Below are 23,035 nucleotides of genomic sequence, written 5' to 3'. Positions count from 1 at the left end.
TAATGATTTCTGGGGTGTTCTGGAGATTTTATCTGGATCTTAGTTTTGCCGAAGGTTGTGCGGTTTGATTATATTTATATAAATTTACAAATTTATAAACATGGTATAAATTTAAATGTCTTGAGCTATGTGTTCCCTAGTAGCTCAAGTGATGGGTCCATTGCCTGCCTGGTTTGTTGCAGAACTCTTGTACACTTTTTGGAACTCATGTCTATTCCTTAAAATGTGATGAGCATTATAGCACTGTTGTCATAACCTTTCAGATTTTGAGGTAAGGTTGGGTGGATGGGTACCTAGTGCAATCCTGCCTGCCCCTGCCTGACACCCTCCCACCCCTGTGAAGGACAAAAGGTTTTATTGGAGCAGTACCTGGTCAGTGAACACTATACAGGGTGATGAGTTGATGGGAGTTGGATGGTTCTCTGTATTTGGGTAGATCATCTCTTGATTTTGCTGCTGCTTAAAAATCTGAATGCCCCCACTCTATTACATGCTCATCTGCCCTGTGGATCTCTCATCTGGTCACTTCCTACCAAGCTTGACAGCTGTTTAGAATTTGTATATTCCATCCACTTGGCATGAAAAGAAGATTGATGGTTTCTTCCATTGAAAGGTATCCCAGGATCTGTATTGGGGGGTGGTGATAAATCTTACCTTATTAATGAACCCTTAGGTTGTTTGCCCTCAGTGAGGGGTAAACTTCCTGTACAAATCCTATAGGAAGAGTGTGACCTGATACTCAGCGCCCGCCTCCCCAACTCTCACTTGCAAGAGAGTTTCTGTGATTCTATGTATCATGTAAAGGTGCCTATTCTGAAATGTTCCTGTAGATTATTCCTCTTTTAAAAAACTTAATGTTTTATGGACTTTCATGAAAATGTTGAAATCAATGTTGAAAAATCAATGGCTGTTTGTGGGGGAAGAGTCTTGGATAACAATGAGGGGTGGAAACAATGTTTTCCGTGTGAACTGTGCAAGCTACTTCATGCAGCTGTACTCGGTTAACATAAAGTTCCTGTTTATGCTAAAAACAAAACCTTAAATTGTGTTTGAGCTATAAATGACACACTTCCTCTTTTCTGTGTTTTTTCATTCTTTTTAAAAATCTCCACGTTGAGTTTTCTGCACACTGACTGTTAGGCTATTGTCCTCAGCCCTGTTGAAAATCATGTCCATGAATGATATCTGTAGAACAGAAGAAACTGTGTTGAAATGAGAAAGGAATTAACATCCACGGGGTCGAACGATGTAGGCCTCATTCTTACTGGGCCGAGGCTACTGCTTTCTAGTTTGCATGGGGATAATGTATATGGTCTCTTAAGTTAAAGTAAGTTCTTTTTACTTGAATACCAGCCCAACTTGAGTAAACATCTACTGTAGTTTTGTTAATCGTGAGTACAAAACTACATCTACTGTAGTTTTGTTAACCATTCTGAATGGATATGTCCTATGGATTCTCTCTCATTGAGGATACATTGCTTCGGTATACAAGGCTGGAATCCAAAGAACTGCTTTATTTAAGGGCTTGCACACACCTAGTGGAATTTTTGACTTTAAACATCAGATCCCAATGAGGTAAAACACAAACTGATTTTGCTATTAAACTCAGTTTCAGGTTTTTAAAAAAAAATTTAAAAAAAGGTCTTTCCATGTGGTGAAGAGAGGTGAGGTTCAAGAAAACGCAAGCATATCACATTTTGGGATACACAGCAAGTTGAATGTATCTTTAAAGCCTAGCCAGATAGAATCAACTGCTTGACATGGATTCTATTGTGTGGCTCAAGTGGGGCAACAACACAACATTTTTGCTACCTGGCCACTCTGTACTCAAAATGGAGCAGAGAGCTGCTGTACAGTTATGTTAAGAATGTTCTCAAAGTAATTATTTTGATAGTATTAACCTATAGAAAACAATTTGAGGTAAGCATCTGTCAGTATTTCAATAATACTAGTGTGTAAATTGGATTCACTATATGTGACCAAAGGCAAACCACACAAATGCTTTTGCAGGGATTATTCAGGCAGTATGTCTATTTCTTTCTTTATATTTCATTGGTTCTTTATGTACAGGACTACATCCTTTGCAAAGAGGATAATGTTGAATGAAACTAGGTGAGGATATCGCACAATTCTGCTTTGCTTTATTGGAAGGAAGTAGTCTTCTTTCTATTGTATAGAAAGCAGTTGTTTTGGTGACAGTTAACTCAATTGACAGTTCAGGAGAATTAATAATAACTGGCTGGGCTGGGAGCAGAGTATCTGCGCCTCTAGTTCTTTCCGGTCACCTGCCCCCACTGCTGTTTCCTTCCTCTGCCTGCCACCATCACCACCATTTTCAACTGCCCCTGCCATCTCCTGTCTGGCCGCCCATCTCAGTTGCTGTTTCCTTCCTCCCTTGCCCCCACCCTCCTCGGCCGCTGTTTCCTGCCTTCCTTCCTCCTCCCTGCCCCTCTCCTCCATTGTTTCCTCCTTTTACCTATCTGCTGCCATTGTTTCCTCCCCGACCGCCTCTGCCTTCTCCGCCCAGCTGCAACACCGTTGTTTTCCTGGCCGGCTGCCCATCGGCCGGCTGCCTCCTGCCACCATCCCCCCTCCCCGCCTAGCCCTGTTGCTATCCTGTCAGGCAGCTCTCCGAACTCTCGCAAGAACTGCCATGCATGAGATTAGCCATGGGTATGCTTTAGTGAATTACATTAATAATAAAGTTTATTTGTTATCCACCCCATAACAAATTGTTTTCTGGGTGGCTCACAACACATCAAAATGTCACATTAAAATATCAAGTAAAAACACATATAACTCATGAAATCACAACACACCAAGAAAAAAACCCAACCCCCCCAAAAACCTACTACAGTACAATACAATTTTAAAACTTTGTAAAAGTCAGTTTTTAACTTTGTAAAAGCAGCACTTTGAATTGGGCCCAGAAACTGACTAGGAGCCAATGCAGCTGATGAAGTACGGGCATGATATGATCAAAGCACCTAGTCCCTGTTAATAATCTTGTAGCCCTATTTTGTACCAATATCAGTTTTCAGACCATTTTCAAAGGTAGCCCCATGTACAATGCATTGCAGTAATCTAAGCGAGAGGTCACCAGAGCATGAGTAACTGTGGTCAAGCTATCTCTATCCTTGTATAGTCACAGTTGGCGTATCAGCTGGAGCTGATAAAAGGCACTCCAAGCCACAGAGATCACTTGAGCCTCTAGCAACAGTGCTGGATCGATGAGCACCCCCAGACTGCAAACCTGGTCCTTTGGAGAAGGGGCGTATGGATCTTTTAAAAGAAGACCTTTTGCTGTTCACTTTAATTCCTTTCTCAATAAGACCCTAACAGGAAATAGTATATCTAAAAGCTTTAGTTTAAGTCCCTGTTGATCAAGGAGCTTGTCACCATTGGCTGCTTCAATGCTGTTTGCTTGGAGGTTTCAAGTCTTTAAAGGTCACTCTGGTTACATAGATACATCACTTTGCTACATACATAATTAGCCAGAAGCCTTTTAATACTTGGTTTTACTTTGTCCAATTCCATTCACAGGGACTTGATCTAAGCATTTAGTTCAGGTGGGGTAATCCTGTCTGGTATTAACCTTTGGTGAATGTTGACAAAATGAAGCTTGTTCTTTAATGCTCTTTTGGAAGAACTGTTAATTGCTGACAGTACTGGCCCACTTAATTGCTGGAAAAACACTTCTATATTTTTTGCAGCATGTGTCATTTTTTCTAGGCTTTTGCGCAGACTTGTCCTGATTTTTGTTAGAGTTTAACCTTGTAATGTACATTGTTATGTATTCTTAGGAAATCCTGCCTTGTGTTTGCTGTGTCTGATCTTGATTCTTCAACCTGCAACTCAGAGTACTGCAGTGCTATTTCAGCATCTCCCAGTATGAATACTAATTTATTAGAAAAATGTGTTTTCATAGTGGTATGTGTGCAAGTATGGCACTCAGCATCCCTTGCATATTAGTACCTCTCTGACTGCTGCATTGTTAGTCATTTGCAGTCATGTTCATGACTACATGAACTTGGCTTGTGGGGCCACAATCTGTACTCCATTTGAGCGCAGGCTCAGTTTTCTATTTGTCATATTAGGTGTGTGTGTGTGTATATATACACAGAATTTTTTTTAAATCAGTTCAAGAGTTATTTTCTCTCACCTATAGTTGTTTGAGGGGGCAGAGGATCTTTATCAGAGAATTTCAGCACTTTGGTTAAAAGACAATTCCCAGGATTATTTCGAGGGAAGCTATGACACACCTGCTATAGTTAGCAGCAAATACAGTATACGCAGCAAGAAGGGTCGTCCTGTTTATGATGATTAGTTTGCTACCTGCTGATGTCCATTTAAGACTTCTTTAGTGCATATCTGATCTGTATCGCATGCTCTAAATAACTCTGTAACAGTGTTCCCTCTAACAGGGATTCCCAGAAATTGTTGATTACAACTCCCTTAATCCCTAGACAAAGGCCATTGCAGCTGGGGATGCTGGGAGTTGTAGTGAAAAACATTGGGAAATCACTGTTAGAGGGTACAGTGCTTTGGGAATTAGTGTGGGCATAATGTGTCTAAAACTGTTAGATTGACTATGCTAGTTTATTGTGCTGTAAAACTGGGTGCGTGTGAAAATTTCACATGTGACAGTTTTCTATCTGACAGGGTAGTTGTGTTCTTGTGACCTCTCCTGTCTTTGCATAATTGTGTTTATCTTTTTTCTGTTGTGGTAGCTTACACAACTGCTTTAAAATGAAAAACCAAAAATAAACCCAACCAAACGCATAGTGTCTCATGGTCCATTTCCCCTGCTCCTTCTAGCCATGCTTTTGTAGCTAGGAGGAGGAGTTGCAAAAGAACTGGAAGGTGCTGTTGGTAGATTCCTGGCAGCAGTCTCAGGCTCCCAGGAATGCTTGGGGTTTGGCTTCCTCCACTAGCCCTGGGAGAGGGGTGTGTGCTACATATGTATAGGAAAGAAGATATGCAGTGTCTTATAAGTTTTTCTCTACAGCTTTTTATCATTTGTCTTTCACTGTGAGGTGATGGTTTATTTTGCATGTTTCCAGCAAGGACTCTGAATAGGCTATGATAGCAGCCATGAATTACTATTTCATTTCTGAAAGGGAAGAGGATTGGACCAGCCTGGGTGGGAGATGTTACTGGGCTTCTGTAGGAGCCTTATATAGAGAGCTTGTGATGTATTGGCAGTGGGTTTTGTGATCCTCCAGCACTGTTCCCTCTAAGGCTTGTGCATGTGTGCACACTCACAAGTTTTTGGATGTTCAGGATCATACCACATAGCTTCTGTGGCTAGTCAAGATTGTGCCATGCTTTGGAACACCTCATCCCACATACCCCCTTCTTTGTTTCTCTTCTGCCAATGTGTATCTGTCAGAATATTCCAGTTCCCCATAAGATTTGCATGTAGTTATGCAAGCTGTGCTGCATATATATATATATATATATATATATATATATATATATATATATATAAAATGTATAGATTGTTTGGGTTTGTAAGATGGCAAAACTGATGGCCAGGAAATTTAGAACCGACAAAAGGAAGTACTTTTTCACACAGCTCATAATTAATCTGTGGAATTCTCTGCCATGAGATCTGGTGATGTCCACTAACTTGGATGGCTTTAAAAGGGGCTTGGACAAATTCATGGAGGACAGGTCTATCAGTGGCCACTAGTCTGAGGGCTATAGGCTATCTCCAGCCTCTGAGGCAAGTACTAAGTACTAGTTGCAGGAGAGCAACAGCAAGAGAGGGGGCAAGCCCTCATCCCCTGCCTGTGGGCTTTTCAGAGGCATCTGCAGGGCCATTATGGGAAGCCAGATCCTGGATTAAATAGTAGAGATGTGCACAAACCTGTTCGGTGGTCTATACACAGACTGCCGAACACATTCAGAACCCCTGCGTTTGAACTGGTTTGAACCCGGGGGTCTATTTAAGGTGTGGGGAGGGTGTTCTTATCTCCCCTGCCATGCTTCCCCCCTCTGGCACTGTGTTAAAAATTGCTGGCGCGGGGCAGCTGTATTCCCTCTTGCTGCCCCGGTCAGAGTAATACCAGATGTGGCATGTGCTTGTGCACACGGCACACACATTTGCACGCCATTTCTAGTATTTGAGAGGGAATACAGCCACCCCACGCCAGCTATTTTTAATGCAGCACTGGAGGGGGAAGCGCGGCGGGGGAGGTAAGAACACCCTCCCCGTGCTTTAAAGAGACTCCCTCCCACCTCCCAGGTGTGCATGGAACCGGTTCCTTGCATATCCCTGCTAAATAGGCCTTGGGCCTGATCTAGCAGGGCTGTTACGTGCTTAAGGTGCAGAATTTGGTGGAGGGGTGTGTTTTCTGTAGAATTTAGGACATAAAGTTCTAGGTCACACTCAAAGTGAGTCAAATATTTGTGCTCTATGGTCATTTAAATGATTACATGGCCATTTTTATTTTACAGCCAATTTAATTTGCCATTAGGTTATTAGTCCCCACTCATAGTGGGGCGGGACTGGCATTGTTAGACTTGGGTTGTTAAAGTTATTAACCCCATGTGTATTTCACTCAGTGACTTGTTGTTGCAGTATGTCATGCAGCAAAGCGTTGAAGGTTGCTGCTGTCTTTTAAATGTCTGCTGTTCCTCTCGCTATGAACAGTGGTGTGTTGCTTTTGGGTGTATCCTCCTGGCCCTCTTAAGCTTATTATTTCTGTTACTTAACTTTAGGTCACTGTTATCTTCCTGGAGTGGCTTTTTTAACCATTCAAAAGGAAAACTGCAGTGTTAAAAATAAAATAAAATAAATCTATTGGGCACAGTCCGTGCCAGAGAGGTGCTGCATCAGCATGTGGCCTGCTGCAAAATGGAGCAGAAGGATTATCTTAAATAATGGCCAAAAATAGAAAATCATAGTTTGCAGTAACAAGGCTGTCTTTGAGAATGATCTGGGAGACTAAAGCTGCAATGCTAAGTACTCTTCGATAGATGGTTTTGATGCAGAATTAAAACTGTAAAATTGCTGTTCTTGGCAGCTGTTGAACCTCGGTAAGGAGGACGGTTTACTGAAAAAGCACTGGTGCAGTAGTGTCTGTTGTGGAGAAAGCAGTACCCCACCCCTAAAAGCCCCAGATGTCTCCGCTAGCTTCCTGCAAGAGCCCACCTGCTGCCAGTTTTGTCCCCTGGGGTTTTGCAGCATGTTTGGAGGGGCAATTTGGACGATCACCCCTCACAAATGATTAAAGAACATGACAAGAATATGTCAGCATGTCCTTTAATGACATTGGGGCCAGTGTTTTCTCACAGCAGCCTCATCATGATCGCTTATTGGGGCTGCTGTTCATTTGAACCAAGCAGGAATCAGCTCAACAGTGAAGGGTGGGAGTAAGTTATGGAAAAAAGGGTGGAGGTGGTGTGAAGTGCCAGATTCAGGATAGCATGGGCCATTTGATTAAAAGCAAGCCAGTTACTATTTGTTTCTGTACAGGATGAAATCTCTCTTGTAGACTCAGGGTTACTGGAGGGAAAATGCTCTACTGCCCCCCGCCTGCCCCCAAGCATTTCCTATACATATCCAGACAAGTTTGAAGTGGAGCATGAGATAGAGAAGGCTAGGGAAATGCTGTCTAAGTCATCCTGTCCAGAACTTTCTGGTTGGTTGTCCTTATCTACTGACCATTTGGAAGTGAGAAGAATAGGAGTGGTGTGAGGGATACTTAGCCCGTTCTGCCTTTTTCGTTTATTGTATTAGGTTTATTTTTATCATAAAGCAAATGACCTCTTTGATCCTGCAGGGACCAGACAGGTTTCTGTTACTGTAATCATTAGAACAAAGGTTCCACAGAATTCTTTACCCCAAAAGGAACATTGGTGAACCCCTTCCCACAGCCATCCATCCATCCATCCATGGAGTTAGAGTAGATAACAATTCATAACACCATTTTGTAGGCAAGTTCACATGATGTACCAACAAGTAAAGAGGTGGGAACTGGTTGTTCCTGAGAAGTGTGTGCTCCATGCATGCGTATTATCCAAACCCACCTACTGCTGGTTCCCGAGTTGTTTCACCAAACATTTGTTGCCAAGCTTCAAATCTTGATTATGGAAGTTGGGCAGAGGTGTTAGGAACCAGTAGTGGCAGGTTCGGATGACAGGCTCATTGGGAGCATGTACTCCCTGGAAATCACCAGTTCCCTGTTGCTTGCTTGCATGTGAACTCACCCTAGGTATTTTTACTCTACTGTGCCAATCTATATATATAGGTGCTGCTGATGGGCATTTTTCAAGATTTCTGAAGCATGCTTATACATGCTATGACAACTGCAATTTGTAGTGCTTGTATGGCCATAAAATCTGACATGCTGGCAAAAAAGCTGTGTGTCAGAATAGGGTCACTGTTGATTCCATATGGGGTGGAGGAGCTGAAAACTCATGCCACCTGTGTTTCATTTGTTCCCAGCCATTTTTATCCTAGGAGATTCTTGGTGGGAGTGAAATGACTTCAGAGAGGAAGGTGTTGACAGGGAATAGAGAAGACTGTGAGTAGGTAGAAAAGTGTGAGTAGGGGACTTAAACTGTCATTGCTGCACTTGCAATCTTCCCCCTTTTCCTACTTGATAGGAAATTGGCAGGACCTAAGCTGGGTCTTGTTGCCGATGGGTCTGGGTTGCATAGAACTGGTTGTTTTGCTCACACACATTAGTAGTCATGTGACACAGTGGAGAAGTAACTTGCCTAGGGAGCAAGCGGTTGCTGGTTCGAATCTGTGCTGGTATGTTTCCCAGACCATGGGAAACACCTATATCAGGCAGCAGTGATATAGGAAGATGCTGAAAGGCATCACCTCACACTGTGTGGAAGATGGCAGTGGTAAACCCTCCTGTATTCTACCAAAGACAACAACAGGGTTCTGTGGTCACCAGGAGTTGACACTGACTTGACAGCCCAAGTTTATTTTTACTTTAATGTAAACAAGAGACTGTCTTATGTGGGTAAGTTTGCCCACATAAGGGGGGGAAGTGTGTATACTCCAGGCTTCTATGAGAATCATAAGAACATAAGAACAGAACTGCTGGATCAGGCCCAAGGCCTATCTAGTCCAGCATCTAGTTTCACACAGTGGCCCACCAGAAGCTGCTGGAAGCCTACAGGCAGGAGGTGAGGGCATGCCCTCTCTCCTGCTGTTACTCCCCTGCAACTGGTATTCAGAGGCATCCTGCCTTTGAGGTTGGAGATGGCCTATAGCCCTTTGAATAGGAGCTGTTGATAGACCTCTCCTCCATGAAGTTATCCAACCTCCTCTTAAAGCCATCCTGGTTGTTGGCTGTCACCACATCTTGTGGCAGAGAATTCCACAAGTTGATTATGCATTGTGTGAAAAAGTATTTTCGTTTGCTGGTCCTAAATTTCATGGCAATCCATTTCATGGGATGACCTCTAGTTCTAGTGTTATATAAGAGGGAGAAGCATTTCTCTCTATCCACTTGCTCCACTCCATGTATGTTTTTATTGATCTCTATCATGTCTCCCCACAGTTGTCTTTTTTCTAAACTAAACAGCCTCAGGTGTTGTAGCCTTGCCTCATAAGGAAGGTGCCCTAGGTCCCTGATCATCTTGGTTGTCCTATTCTGGTCCTTTTCCAGTTCTACAATGTCCTTTTTTAGATGTGACCAGAATTGTACGCAGTACTCCAGGTGTGCCCACACAATAGTTTTGTATGAGGGCATTATAGTATTAGCAGTTTTATTTTCGACCCCCTTCCTAATGATCCCTAGTATGGAATTGGCCTTTTCTACTGCTGCCGCACATTGAGTTGACACTTTCAACGAGCTGTCCACCCCGACCCCAAGCTCTCTCTCCTGGTCAGTCACCGACAGCTCAGATTCCATCAATATGCTTGAAGTTGGGGTTTTGGGTCCCAATGTGCATCACTTTACACTTGCCAACACTGAACCACATTTGCCACTTAGTCGCTCACTCCCCTTCAGTTTGGATAGATCCTTTTGGAGCTTCTCACAATCCATTTTGGATTTCACTACCCAAAAGAGTTTGGTATCATCTGCAAATTTGGCCAACCTAGCTGCTTACCCCTACTTCAAGATCATTTATGAATAAATTAAAAAGCACCAGTCCCAGTACAGATCCCTGAGGGACCCCACTTCTTACTTCCCTCCATTGTGAAAACTCCATTCATACCTATCCTCTGTTTCCTGTCTTTCAACCAGTTAGCAATCCACACATGTACTTGTCCCTTTATCCCATGACAGCTAAGTTTCTTCAGGAGTCTTTGATGAGGAACTTTGTCAAAAGCTTTTTGGAAGTCCAGGTAGACTATGTCAACTGGATCACCTTTATCCACATACTTGTTGACACTCTCAAAGAAGTCCAAAAGGTTGGTGAGGCAAGATTTACCTTTGCGGAAGCCATGCTGGCTCACTCCCAGCAGGGCCTGTTCTTCTAGGTGCTTTACAATTTTATCCTTGAGGATGCTTTCCATCAAAAGCGTGTAGTGCTTAGAGTGCTGGACTAGGACAGGGGAGACCCACGTTCAAATCCCCACTCAGCCATGAAACTAGCTGGTTGACTCTGGGCCAGTCACTTCTCTCTCAGCCTAACCTACTTCACAGGGTTGTTGTGAAAGAGAAACTCAAGTATGTAGTACACCGCTTTGGGCTCCTTGGAGGAAGAGTGGGATATAAATGTAGTAGTAGTAGTAGTAGTAGTAGTAGTAGTAGTAGTAGTAGTAGTAATATTTATTAAAAAAAAGCAATGAGCATGTGGAGTACACAGTTAACAATCAATGGCGAGACACTTGGACAGGTTAGCATTAGAAGAGGCATTTTCCAAGGGGACTCACTATCCCCTCTGTTGTTTGTAATTGCCATGACCCCACTTTCACAAATACTAAACAAAACAGGCCTTGGATACCAAACATCTAAAACATCAAGTAAAATCAACCATCTGCTGTACATGGACGATCTGAAGTTGTATGGAAAGTCCCAGTCAGAAATCGAATCACTGCTAAACACTGTCCGTATATTCAGTAGCGATATAGCAATGGAGTCTGGACTAGACAAGTGTGCTGCATTAATAATGAACAGAGGGAAAATAAGAAAAACAGAAGGAATAGAACTGCCCAATGGAAGCAAGATCAAGAACCTGGAAGAGAAAGAACATTACAAATACTTGGGCATTCTCCAGGCTGATAACATTGCATACACAATTGAGGTGTTTAGATTTGTTAGGCACTGGGATACATTTTGGGGCAAGCAAGGCCTGAACAAAAGCGACGGATTGCATTTGAACCAAGACTGAACCAGACTGCTGGCGCTTAAAATCAAAAAGGTTGCAGAGCAGCTTTTAAAATGACGCCTGGGGAATAGCCAAAAGGAGCTGGGCAGTATGTAGTTTGGCAAATGCCATCCTTTAAAGTGCAAGGGTGCTAAAGATTCAGATAAAACAGAAGGGGACAGAGCAGAACCACATACATAGCAGACAGAAGGCTATGCCAGCTGGTCAAAGAGTCAAAATAAAGATAGCATACACCAGGTAAGAGATTCAGCGTATAGGTGCTTATACGCCAAAGCCAGAAGCCTTTGAGTCAAGAGTGAGCTGGAGTGCTTGGTTGCTAACACAGAAATATATATATTGGGCACAACAGAAACATGGTGCATTTGAGAACCAGTGGGACATGGTTATCCCTGGATATAAACTCTATAGAAAGAACTATATATGAACAGTATATATAAAATGGCTCCTTTCAACAAAATGGTGGCCAGAAATCACCCCTGAGTCATTTCTGGCTACTTGGGAACCACAGATACACAGATTCTAACACTTTTGAAAACAGCATATACTGAGGTCGGGTCTCCATTGTCCAGCCATAGATACATGAAACCTCGTGTGTCGGGCCCATGTGTAATGAGGTCCACCTGTACTGTGCTTTTCTCTTAAGGAGCTCTATGGCAAAATGCTAGGAAGGACCACACTTCCCAGCGCTTGGTGCATGCCTTCCAAGATGGTGCAGGGGCTCAAGAAGGCTCTGTTTCCCTTTAAAGAAGCACTTCTCCTGGCACTGGGCAAAACACAGCACTGCACAATGAGAAAGGTTGTCTCCATGTGGTGCCAGGACTGTGCAGAGTATGAAGCTTCAGGCCCAGTAAACAATTGGTCAGGGAACCACACTTAGGGTTGATGTGCGCCACCACTGGCACCTGGGCCTTACAGTGAAGATTGCCCACACACCTTTAAGCATGCCTTTGTAACAACAACAACAACAACAACAACAACAACAAAGCTCAGGTTCTCAGAAAGCTAAACTCTGCCCTCAGTTACATATTATGTTGATTTTCTGGCCTCCTGCTGAATTGCAGCTTGGTCTGTTATCCTCTGGATTATGTACCCAGTTCCATTTTATCTCCAAACTGCTATACTTGATCACTCTGCTGTAGTACTTTAGTATGATGGGGTGTTTTTTTTTTAGACTTATTGATGTAATGTTGACCTATTCTTAGGGATGGCCAAAACATTTAGAACTTGGAACATCCCAACTTGAAACAGGCCATTTCGAACTTGAAACAAAACTCCCTTCAAATGAAACGACCCCACTCTGAGTCAAAACATTTTGAGTGTTCAGAGTGCCATTTTGGAGGGCTGTTTTTGCAGGTAGAGTTGGTCTACCAATTGGGATTGATGGGTAGATCAGGCCTCTGCTCTGGATTTAGCATGTTGTCCTGCCACAGAGTTCAACCTGTCGCGTGAGGCAGGTAGATCAGGCTTCCCCTCAACCAGCCCTCTGAGGCAGGCTGATGTGCTAAGTCTGGAGCGGAGGCCTGGTCTACCACCACCCGCCCTGTGCATCAGGTGACCAGCTCTCCTTTGGAAAACCCTTTCAAAATGGTGCTCAAAACATTTGAAATGTTCTGAGCTTGTTTCGTCAGAACAATCAGCTCTACTGGTTGTTCCGACAAAAGGTTCCAAGGATTTGCATTTTGTTTCAAGCTGCAAACAAAATGCAAAATCGGTTTGGTGCACATTTCTCCTTGTTCTGGCTGTATATGGAAGCTGACAACAGTTACCACCTTTGGTAAACAGTATGAAGGAATTAAGTGTTGGTCCATCCAGAAAGCGCAACCACCTAATGGCGCAGCAGGGAAATGACCTGATTAGAAAGCGGGGGATTCAAAATTTGAATCCCCACTGGTACCTATACTGGGCAGCAGCAAGATAGGAATATGATGGAAAGGCATAATCTCACACTGCGCAGCAGATGGCAATGGTAAACCTCTCCTGCCGTGGTCACTCTAATTGTTTTCATCTCTGTGCAGAATGAGTTTTGTTCTGTGTGGCAGTGTCAAGGCAGTGTGTGTAAACTTGCATTCAGAGTGGGGCCTTCCTGAGATTCAACTTGAGCAGGATCTAAAATTAACTAAGCGGACATCCAAAAACTTGTGAGTGCACGCACGTGCGCACACCTTAGAGGAAACAGTGCCCTCCTGTATTCTACCAAAGACAACCACAGGGCTCTGTGGTCGCCAGGCATCGACACCGACTCGACAGCACACTTTTACAACTAGAAAGCATCCTGCTCCCAGGCCACAACCCTCCCTTTTTTCTGCAGCTAGCTAATGCTTCAAGCGGAATTGGTAATATGTTATACTTCTGAGAACAAGAGCAAATGTTTTTCCCTCATTGTGTAGCATTTTCTTTCTGTATACTGGCTTGACGACTAGCTTTAGTTAGGTTGTCATTGACTTTAAGTGTGGTGGTGACAGAGGTGTGGGCCAGTCTTGGAACATGCAAGTACTTGCTGGGATTCAGTAAGAAGCTCTCTGTGGGTACAGTTGTGTGTGCATGAAATTGGTTTCCAGGTGAAACAGTTGCATGGTAAGCTTCATCTCAAGGGAGGTTGATATTGCTTCACATCTTAGAGCTAGTTCTCACTTGAAATCAAAGTTACTGGAGTTTTCCTTTTTATAAGCCTTGTATTGGAGAACAGCATAGAAAAAGGTTATACATGTGTCCGCTTCTGAAATGGTCAAGCATGAGCCAGACTGCACCTGAATTCTTGCCACAGTGTAAACATGCTAGAGATGTGAATATGTTAACATTTTTCAATATTGAGCACAGGGTATGTATGTGAGGGGGGGAAACACACTTTAATTGCGTGACACACTCTTGGTTGAGATCTTCAGTTAAAACTAGATATGATAGTCATCAAGGAGTTGCTGCTTAAAAGCAGTCACCCTCCTCTTCCCTACAATATGGTGGTAAGGAAACAAGTGAGTTGTTACTTTGTGCGTTGCCCTGCCCCTGATTCACACTGTTGATTGCTGGTGCCACTTGGGTGTGGGGCAGATAAATGCAAGGTCGTGTCGCAGCATGTTTTTCCTTAACATACGACAGGGAGAGGAGGGAGAACTTTCACCAGGGTTGCTGTTTTCATTAGCAGCCCCTTAAATCCTCCTCATTCTGGCCTTAGTTGAAGCAACTTGATATATTTAGTATTAAAAGTGTCACTAGGACCTCTGCCAAGGTGATTGTTCTAGCTCTTAAATGATTCCAAAGTCCATCCCTTTTTATAATACCTGTACATCTCCTCCTAAAGATTGGTGAGTTCTTTCTTTGGAGAGTATGCTCAATCCTCCTGTAAAGCTCTCTGCTTTACACCACACTGTCCATTGCTCCTGTGTTTCAGTGACTTAAATATTTTGCTTGCTTGCTTGCTTGAGGTTAGGCATGAGTAGTCCAAAGGGAACAACTCTTTCAGGTTTGTGTGTGTGTTTTAAAAGGCCCTATAAGTAAGTTAAACTTTAAGTGAGGGGGAGGAGTGGGAAGCCGCATGCTCTGTGCAGATTCCTATGGGCAACTCAGCAGGGCCTCCAGGGAGGACACCTGGATGATTCTATCTAGTAGTTGTTTCTATCGTCAGTGAGGCAAAACTACAATAAGCATAATTCTGAGACATGATCCAGCATGTTCCTTTCCCAGATGCTTGATTTTATTCATGTAGGCTTAGAATCCTCAAATGTTGATTTTGAAAATGGGTGTTCCTGCAGGCAATATGATGATCTCCAGCACTTAAAGAAAACGACTGGGAGAGGTTGTTGGGAGATTTGAAATACTGCACGATGACCCCGTCACTCTGTCTTACTCTGACATGTGCTCTGAAGGTGATGATAGATGTCCTAAATAGTGTGCTCTGGGTTGTGATGAGCTGGATGTGGTGTAATAAGCTTAATCCAGACAAGATGAAAGTACTGTTGGTCAGTAGGCAAGCCAATCAGGGATATGGTGATTCTACCTGTTGAGAAAAGAGTAGTATTTCCTCTGAAAGAACTGGTATGCAAGAACTATATTGGCAGCCGGTATGGCAATTGCTCTCCATTTAGTTATCTGTGAGCTGAATGAACCTGAAATAGAGAAGTTATCTCTTGGTTCTGTCTTCGTGGAAATAGCATTGGTCTCTTGTGCCGCTTCTGAAAAGCCTAGCCCAAAGTGGGGCAGACAGTCCTCTGGCATGCATGTAGAACTCTTGGGGAGGAGAAAAGTGAGTTACCACAAATTGCTGCTGACTAGTTAGCCAAGCCAAACTTTGTAGAGCCCTGATGGGGGATGCAAGCCAAAACTTTCTGTTAACAGTGAGGCTAGAAGTTTGCTTGTCTTATAAAATAAAAACTTAAGATCAAATTTGGACTAAAATCAACATTTAAGAGTGCGTTATTTGTCACTAACCCTGTTGCCTATTAAGATATTCTGGAGAGGTCTGGTTATGGTTGCTGCCGGTTTGTTTGATGGTGACTCGGGGCCGGGCCTTCTCTGTGGCTCCCAGGGGCTTTGGAATATGTTCCTTGTTGAAATGAGAGCATTTCCTTCTCGGTTTGCTTTTAGTGAGAGCCTCAAGACACACCTGTTCTCTCAGGTTTTTAACTGAAATTAATTTTAAACTTTTGAATTTGACTTTTATCTTAGAGTTTTTTTACTTTATGTCAAATTTTAACTGTTTACACTCTGTTTTATATTGTGTTTAAATTTTGTACACTGCCTAGGGATGTACATATCAGGCAGTATAAAAATATGATAGATAAATAAATCTGAGATTTGCTCAGCTGTTTGAATCTGTGGATGTTTTGTATATGTGCAACACTAGTAATATGGTTTATCTTCTCTGCTACTGAAAAACATGAATTCTCTAGGAGATAAGTTCAGGAGGACCCCAGTATGGCTTAGAAGTAGAGTCAGGGAAGTTATAAAAGGGAAGAAGACTACCTTCAGAAAATGGAAGTCCTGCCCAAATGAAGAGAACAAAAAGGAACGTAAAATCTGGCAAAGGAAATGCTTAAGCAAGACATAGTTAAACGTCTGTCTATATTAGTTAGTTTTCTGGGTGGGTGGGTTGTTGTGCCAAGCCCTCATGTCAATAGTGATAAGCAAGGACAGAATAATAACCAAATTTGAAAGTAAAGGAATGACTCACTGTTTCTAGACTGGGTCATAAACTTGCTTCATACTCCACCTTTCAGTGTGGAGCACAGTTCCTCCTGACGTTGGGAGTGACTGACTTAGAGAAGCAACTGTTTTGTAAGGAGTACTCATATGTTCTCTGACTGCCACGCTGATCGGTAGCCTGAAGAGACAAATGCTCTATTGTTGAAGTGCCACTGTTGATGCTGGGGAATTGTGCTCATGCAAGATTGGAAGTCCCAAATGCTTCAAGGTAAGTTGGTCTCCTTCCCTCTTTTCATGTTGGTTTTCTGATCTAAGTTCCTTTAGTTCAGGGGTTCCCAGCTTTGGGTCCCCAAAGGTTGCTGAATTATGCGACAGCTCCTATAATGGGTATAGTCCAACAACATCTGGGAGCCCACAATTGGGAACACCTGCTTTAGTTGATATTAAACTTGCTTCCATAGAGCTGTGGCAAATGACTTTATAAAAGAAAAGCAATAGATATTGAGAGTGGAAAATCTTGAGTGTAATAAAATTGTGAGTCCATAGCCTGTTCTTGGAGTAATGTACTGGAAAAGATGTGGAGGTGCGGACCTGTCTTTTGTTTAGCAGTACATTGGAATTGTTCAGGGTATGCTGGAATTGTTCACTGTAATTTGGGGGCATTTATCATACCTTCCTCCAAGTTGCTCAGAACAGCATTTTACTCTTACAAAAATCCTCTGAGGCAAATTAGACTGAAAGGCAGTGACTTGTCCAAAGCATCCTGTGCACTTCGTAGCTTTGTGGGTCTGTGAAGCCTAAGTTCAGATTCCAGACACAACACTCTGACAACTGCACAACCTTGGCATGTTGTATTCTCATGGCCAGCAGACTTTCTTGAGCTTAATGCTTCTGGTCATTGTTCCTTTGTGCTTGCTTGCTTCATGCTAGTGTGGGAGTTGTGGTTCCTGTTTACTTTTCAGACTAAACACAAGCTAGGCTTCAGGTTCACATTGCTGAGTGTGTTTTAGCAAATGACTTCATGCCTCTTCATTTCTCCATTATCTCAGCAAAGAATGTGGATTGTTGCCTGCCTGCCAAGTTAACTTCTTGCATTAGGAGTATTAAAAAAAAAAAAAAACGGGGTGATGGTAAAGGTCAGGGTGCAGGTGTTGATGTGCTTGTGTGGGAAGCCTGATGCTGGAAGAGTTGTTTGTTCTGTGAAGGAGTACAGGAAGAGTTGTTTTAAGCCCCTCAACTGGGCAACTTGTAATAGAGGATTGCTGTGTGCTGGTGGAATTGTGTGCAGGCTCGACCTGAGAGACACAAATAGTTGATGCTAGATTTGCAGCTGGATTTAGTAATCTGAATATTTTGCCATGCTTGTGTCTCAGAAGAGTACAGTATATATATTTTTAACAAGGTATTTGGAATGCTTTACATTAGTTACAGAATGCCCTGTAGTTTTGCCGAGACAACTCCTGGAAGCTCCATAAGAGAGCTTAAATTGTTGCATTGGCTAAGAGTGTGAGCAGTGACCCAGGAAGCCCCCAAATCAAATTTCACTACAGCCACAAATTTACTTGGTGATTTTAGGCAAGTTGCTGCTGTTCCAGCCTCAAGTCTCCTTCTGTAATCCTATATAATAAAAGCCTAGACCGTGATCCCGTGTGCCCGTGTCTTTTTGGGCCGTTCTGGGCATGCGCGGAGCGCATGCACAGATCGGCCCAAAAAGATGCGGGCGGCCATGTTGGACCAGGCCACCAGAGAAGAGGAGTGCGGGCCGAGGTGGCGGTGGCCGCGGGGGGGCGATTGGCCTCGATGGCGGCACAGCGAGACTGGGAGGAGCAGAAGCGGCGGGCGAAGAGTGCGGCCGAGGCGGCGGCAGAGCCGCCGCCTCGGCCAACGTTGAAAGGCCGAGGAGTGCGTCCAAGGCGGGTGAGGCAGCAGCGGGCAACCCCCCCACACTAGAGCCCGTTATTACAACGGGCTAACACATACTAGTATGAAATATTAGCCTACCTTCAAGGATTGTTTCAGGGATTCTGAGAGAGTGAATGTGAAGTGCCTTAAGTGCTTTTGAAATTATGAGCTGGCATTATTCTATGAAGTTATGCTACTGAGTTGCTCTTTCATTTGAATTGTATTATAGCAACATTTTGCATTTACATAGCATTTTGGAGTACAGTATTCACAGCACTTTATGTATATTATCTCCGTAATCTCTGCAAAAGCCTTATACAGAAGGTTAAGGTATCTTCTGACATAGTATGGAAATCCTCTGATTCTTTCTGGGAATGGATTGGGAAGGTGAAGACAGTCAGGGAGACAGACCATTGTGGGTGTGGGGAGAGCAGTACAGCTGGAGGGGGAAAGGGGGCATGAGAGAACCTGAATTTTATTGTACCAAGTTCTTTGCCTAGTAGTTAACGTTTTAGAAATAGGGAGGTTGGAGTAATGTTTCCACCTGTGCATCAGTGGGACTGGCACCTGCATAAATCCATGCATTTAAGTTTTTGATGAAAGGGGTCCTGCTGCATCTTGTAACATCACTTGCAAAACCTGGTGCAGGAGAAGGGTTGTTTGGTGATTACTTATAGGCATGCTTATGCCTTCAGTACATCACCTTCATGCTTCCTCCTAAAGTGGGTTTCATATCTCAGGTCAAAGGAGATGACCCATTCAAATAACTGTTGGATCTCCTGTTTGGATGTTCATTTCACCCTACTTAAAAGCAAGTGTGTGTGTGTGTGTGTGTGTGTGTGTGTGTGTGTGCATGCGCACACACCCACCCACCCAAGAACCCTTCCATGGGAATGAATAATCAAAGAATTGGGGAAATGAATGATCATAGAATTGGCAGAGGTAATATGTTCCAACAAGTCCACAGAGTGGTATCGTCATTGCCGAACAGGAATTGTGGGCTCTCACTAGATAAAGAAATTTAATTCTTTGTATCCTAAGTCTTCCACATTTAGCAGTAGGAGATGTGGAGGAAGAGGAGGTTATAAGCAAATGATACCTGAACATACTGTTGCAAACTTGTTTCCATAGTGAATGTTCACCCACAACCTTTTACATAATGTTCATTTATTCTTGTGACTACTGTGTGAGTGAAGGACTCTGAGTCAGTGATGATAGAACTTTCCAAATATCATCCTGTGAGTCAATGGCAGAGTCAGGAACAAGCTGCGAGTTCTGACTTCTCATGGTTCTGTTTGCTAATCACTGATGCTCCATGAAGCAATGGTCATAGCAATGACTCACATGGACTCATCTGCTCTTTTGCTTGTTCTATTTTTCTTATATTGAATTTCAACTCAGGAACTTTAAACTCTGTATAAATCTTGTACTACTGACAGATGCTAACAAGACAACCCCAAGGCCTTGAAACTACCTTGCCAATATCACATCCAATAGGAGGAGCCTTCATTAGTCTTGGAGCATAAATACACAAGCTAGCATTTTCCTCCTTTCAAGTCTGCCTGTTTAGACCATTATTTGCTGTCTCAATGTCAAGGAGCTAAGCAGGTTGCGCCCTGGTTGCATATGAAAGGGAGACTAGAAGTGTGAGTACTGTAAGATATTTCCCTCAGGGGATGTAGCCACTCTGGGAAGAGCATCAGAAGGTTCCAAGTTCCCTCCCTGGCTTCTCCAAGATAGGGCTGAGAGATTCCTGCCTGCAACTTTGGAGAAGCGATTGCCAGTCTGTGTAGACAATCCTGTGCTAGATGGCCCTATGCTCTAACTCAGTATACGGCAGTTTCCTATGTTCCTAAGGAGGAATTGTGCTTCAAGGCCAGTGGGTGTCCAGAGATAAAGCAAGACTAGAATTGCTTGTAGCCTGAATTTGTATTAAAGTGAAAGCTGCCACCTTTTTCTGTGGATGCAGATGGGACACTGCTCTAACACAGCATATTTGTGGTAGAAAACCTATCCTTGGGTTGAAAATGACAGCCGCAACCAGTTCAGTTTAATAGTAGAAGTGCCAACAAAGATGGTTTGAGACTATTCTCCCTCAGAATTCTTAGGATTGCTGCTTTTGTTACAACCCCCATCTCCATAGTCTTGCAAGTTTTTTGCCCTCAGGGTTATTAAGGGACTTTTTATTTTTCACTTAGCATCGTTTCTAGTATTTGACTCCGTAATGCCTATTGTTCCTTTCACTTGAATTTGTATGTCCGTATCTTCTTTCTTTATATATTTATCTTAGGCGTACTCATCACTAATCCCAAGTGTGGCATCTCTTGCAAGAGTTCACGAGCAAGCTGCCACATAGTGATGGTGGTGGTGGGAGAGGAAACTGCAGCAGTGGAGAGGGCGGTGCACCCAAAGGAAGGATGGCTCAGCTGCCGGGTGGAAGAAGGCTGGCGGGCAAAACCGGCAGTGGCAGGTGGGCGGTGGAGAGGGCAGTGCACTCCATCTCTGGCCCGCCTTCTGGCCAAAAGGCCAGGGTCAGGAGCACCGGGGCAGGGGGAGAAGAGGGGGGGAGTGGCAGCAGCTGGTGGGCAGCAGAGGGGGCAGCACAGCCTCCCTCTCCAGCCCACCTGCCAGCCAAATGGAAGGATGGCCTGGGGGTAGGAGCTCCGGGTGGCGGGGGAAAGTGGTGGTGGGAGGGAAACGGCAGCAGCAGCACCAGTGGGGGTGGAATGGGGGAGAACTAGAGGCGCAGATGCTCTGTGCCTGGCCCAGCTAGTTGTAAATAATCCCCCTGCTGGGAGCACTTTCAAGTAAACTTAAACTTTAATTTTCCCAATTCCTGTAAAACATGAATTTGTGCTTAGCACTCTGTGTTAAAGGATGTGGCCTCGGGCAAACTCTGAGCATGAATTGTGATGCTGGTGATAATTTGCAGGTCTTAAAAGTTATGTTGGTATATATGAGGACTCTGTTTCATACTGCTCATAGCTGGTCAGAACTTAAACTTTAAAAATGAACAGGATAAAGGAAAAGCCCTATTCTAGCTAAGCCTGATGCTGTGACTCTTGGTGCTGTGGAAGAAGTGGGGATAATACTTTACCATTTTCTCAATATAATGACTTTTACTCCTCCCCTTTCAGTGTTCCCTCTAAGGTGTGTGAACATCCGCGCACTCACAAGTTTTTTGATGTCCACTCAGTTAATTTTAGAACCCACTCAGGTTGAATCAAGAAAGCTGCACTGAGTCAGTGTTCACTATAGTGTTCGTGTGTGTGCTCATACGTTTTTTGATATCTGCTCAGTTAATTGTAGCTCCCGCTCAGGTTGAATCAGGAAGGCCCCATTGTGAATGCACATGTGCACACACTGCCTTGATACTGCCGCCCAGAAGAAAACTCATTCTGCGCACAGATGAAAAAAATTAGAGAGAACACTTCCCCCTTTCCTGTTTAATTTTGAGGGAGATACTGTTCATAAACTATACTTAGATTGAAAATACGTTTTCCCCTGAGTAGGAGATCCTCAGATAGGGTTATGGACTGCACATGCTCGAGACAGAACTGGAATCACATGATTTGATTGTAGGCATGGCTTCCTCTCAGCCCCAGTTCGAATTCTGTCTCGCTCGGGATAGGATGTGTTTTGGAGAGAGCTCTGTTCAGTCTTTCGATCAGTTTTCCTATAGCTGCGCTGTTTTTTTGCTCTAGTTTTTCCTTCTCCTTTAATAGTGTGCAAGGGTGGAAAGAGAGCAGTTTCTCTATTAGGCACTAAATTTCGACCAAAATACTCTTTTTGTTTTCCAATTCTGATTGGCCATCTAAAATTTTTTTTCTTTACTTTGTCTGATATGCAATTGGCTCATGCCGAGGAGATCATGCAGGGCTCCCTTTCCGAGAGCACACAGCTGCTGCAGCAACTGGGCAGCGCCCCACCGACAGCGGTTACGCTGGTCTCTTTGGCTTTGCAAGCCTCTCTCTCGGTGCCTTCAGCAACGGCTTCCTTAGCCAATATTGCAGTGCCTAGCGCTTTGGCTCCCGATCCGCCATATTCCGCCGCACCCGGCCAGTCTCGAGACTCTAAGACTTCTGGGCAGCGCTTTGCTAAAGCCCTAAAGTCCAAGCATTTGATTGAACAGCCCTACTCTCCTAAGAAGAGGCGTAAATGCAAGGAATTGGCACATTTAACTGAGGGTCAGAAGCGGCTGAGTGAACAGCTGCTTATTCAAGCAGTTTGCCGCCGCTCCAAGATGAAGGCGGGTAAAAATGGTGCCAAAATAAAGGATCGCTTCAAGGAGGGATCAAAGCGTTCGCGGAGACTTGAGGCTGAGGATCGGAGCCCGGTGGGCAATATTTCGACCCCAGTACCTCTCCCCGATGGGGAAGCAGCGGTTGAGGGGGAACCAGCTGGCCCGCGCATTCCCTCCCCGCTGCACGACCGTTTGCACGCCACTTCTCCACAGTCATAAGCAAACCAAAATGTAAGTAAGGACCCCTTTTCTCCCAAGGCCACTCAGTGGCTCAGGGATTTTTTCGTTAAGGAATTCCAATTAGAGCCACCTGCGGCTCCAAGTAATATACAAGGGGACTGTTCCAAGTTAGCTTCGATAACTGTGCCTACTGCCAATATGCCCCTGCTGGGGGATCAGGGGGTTGTGTCTACTCTCCCAAATCAAGGGCTTAGAGGGCGCAAACGG

The 23,035-nt window shown here is 43.9% G+C and overlaps 1 protein-coding gene across 4 annotated transcripts in view; it reads left to right on the top strand.

Annotated features, from left to right (window-relative positions):
- Positions 1–23,035, top strand: part of DIP2B (disco interacting protein 2 homolog B) — a 241,709-nt gene that overhangs the window by 873 nt on the left and 217,801 nt on the right. Inside the window, exon 1 of one of the 4 annotated variants that reach the window (XM_053301090.1) lies at positions 16,590–16,711. The exons of the other annotated variants lie outside the window; for them this stretch is intronic. Coding sequence (XP_053157065.1) covers positions 16,681–16,711 — 31 coding nt within the window. The 5' untranslated portion in view covers positions 16,590–16,680. Of the gene's footprint in view, positions 1–16,589; positions 16,712–23,035 lie in introns of those variants that run through there. 4 annotated transcript variants of the gene reach the window in all.

This window comes from Hemicordylus capensis, chromosome 2 (genome assembly GCF_027244095.1).
Source record: "Hemicordylus capensis ecotype Gifberg chromosome 2, rHemCap1.1.pri, whole genome shotgun sequence".
Taxonomy (NCBI): domain Eukaryota; kingdom Metazoa; phylum Chordata; class Lepidosauria; order Squamata; family Cordylidae; genus Hemicordylus; species Hemicordylus capensis.
This window is presented reverse-complemented; position numbering and strand designations above follow the sequence as displayed.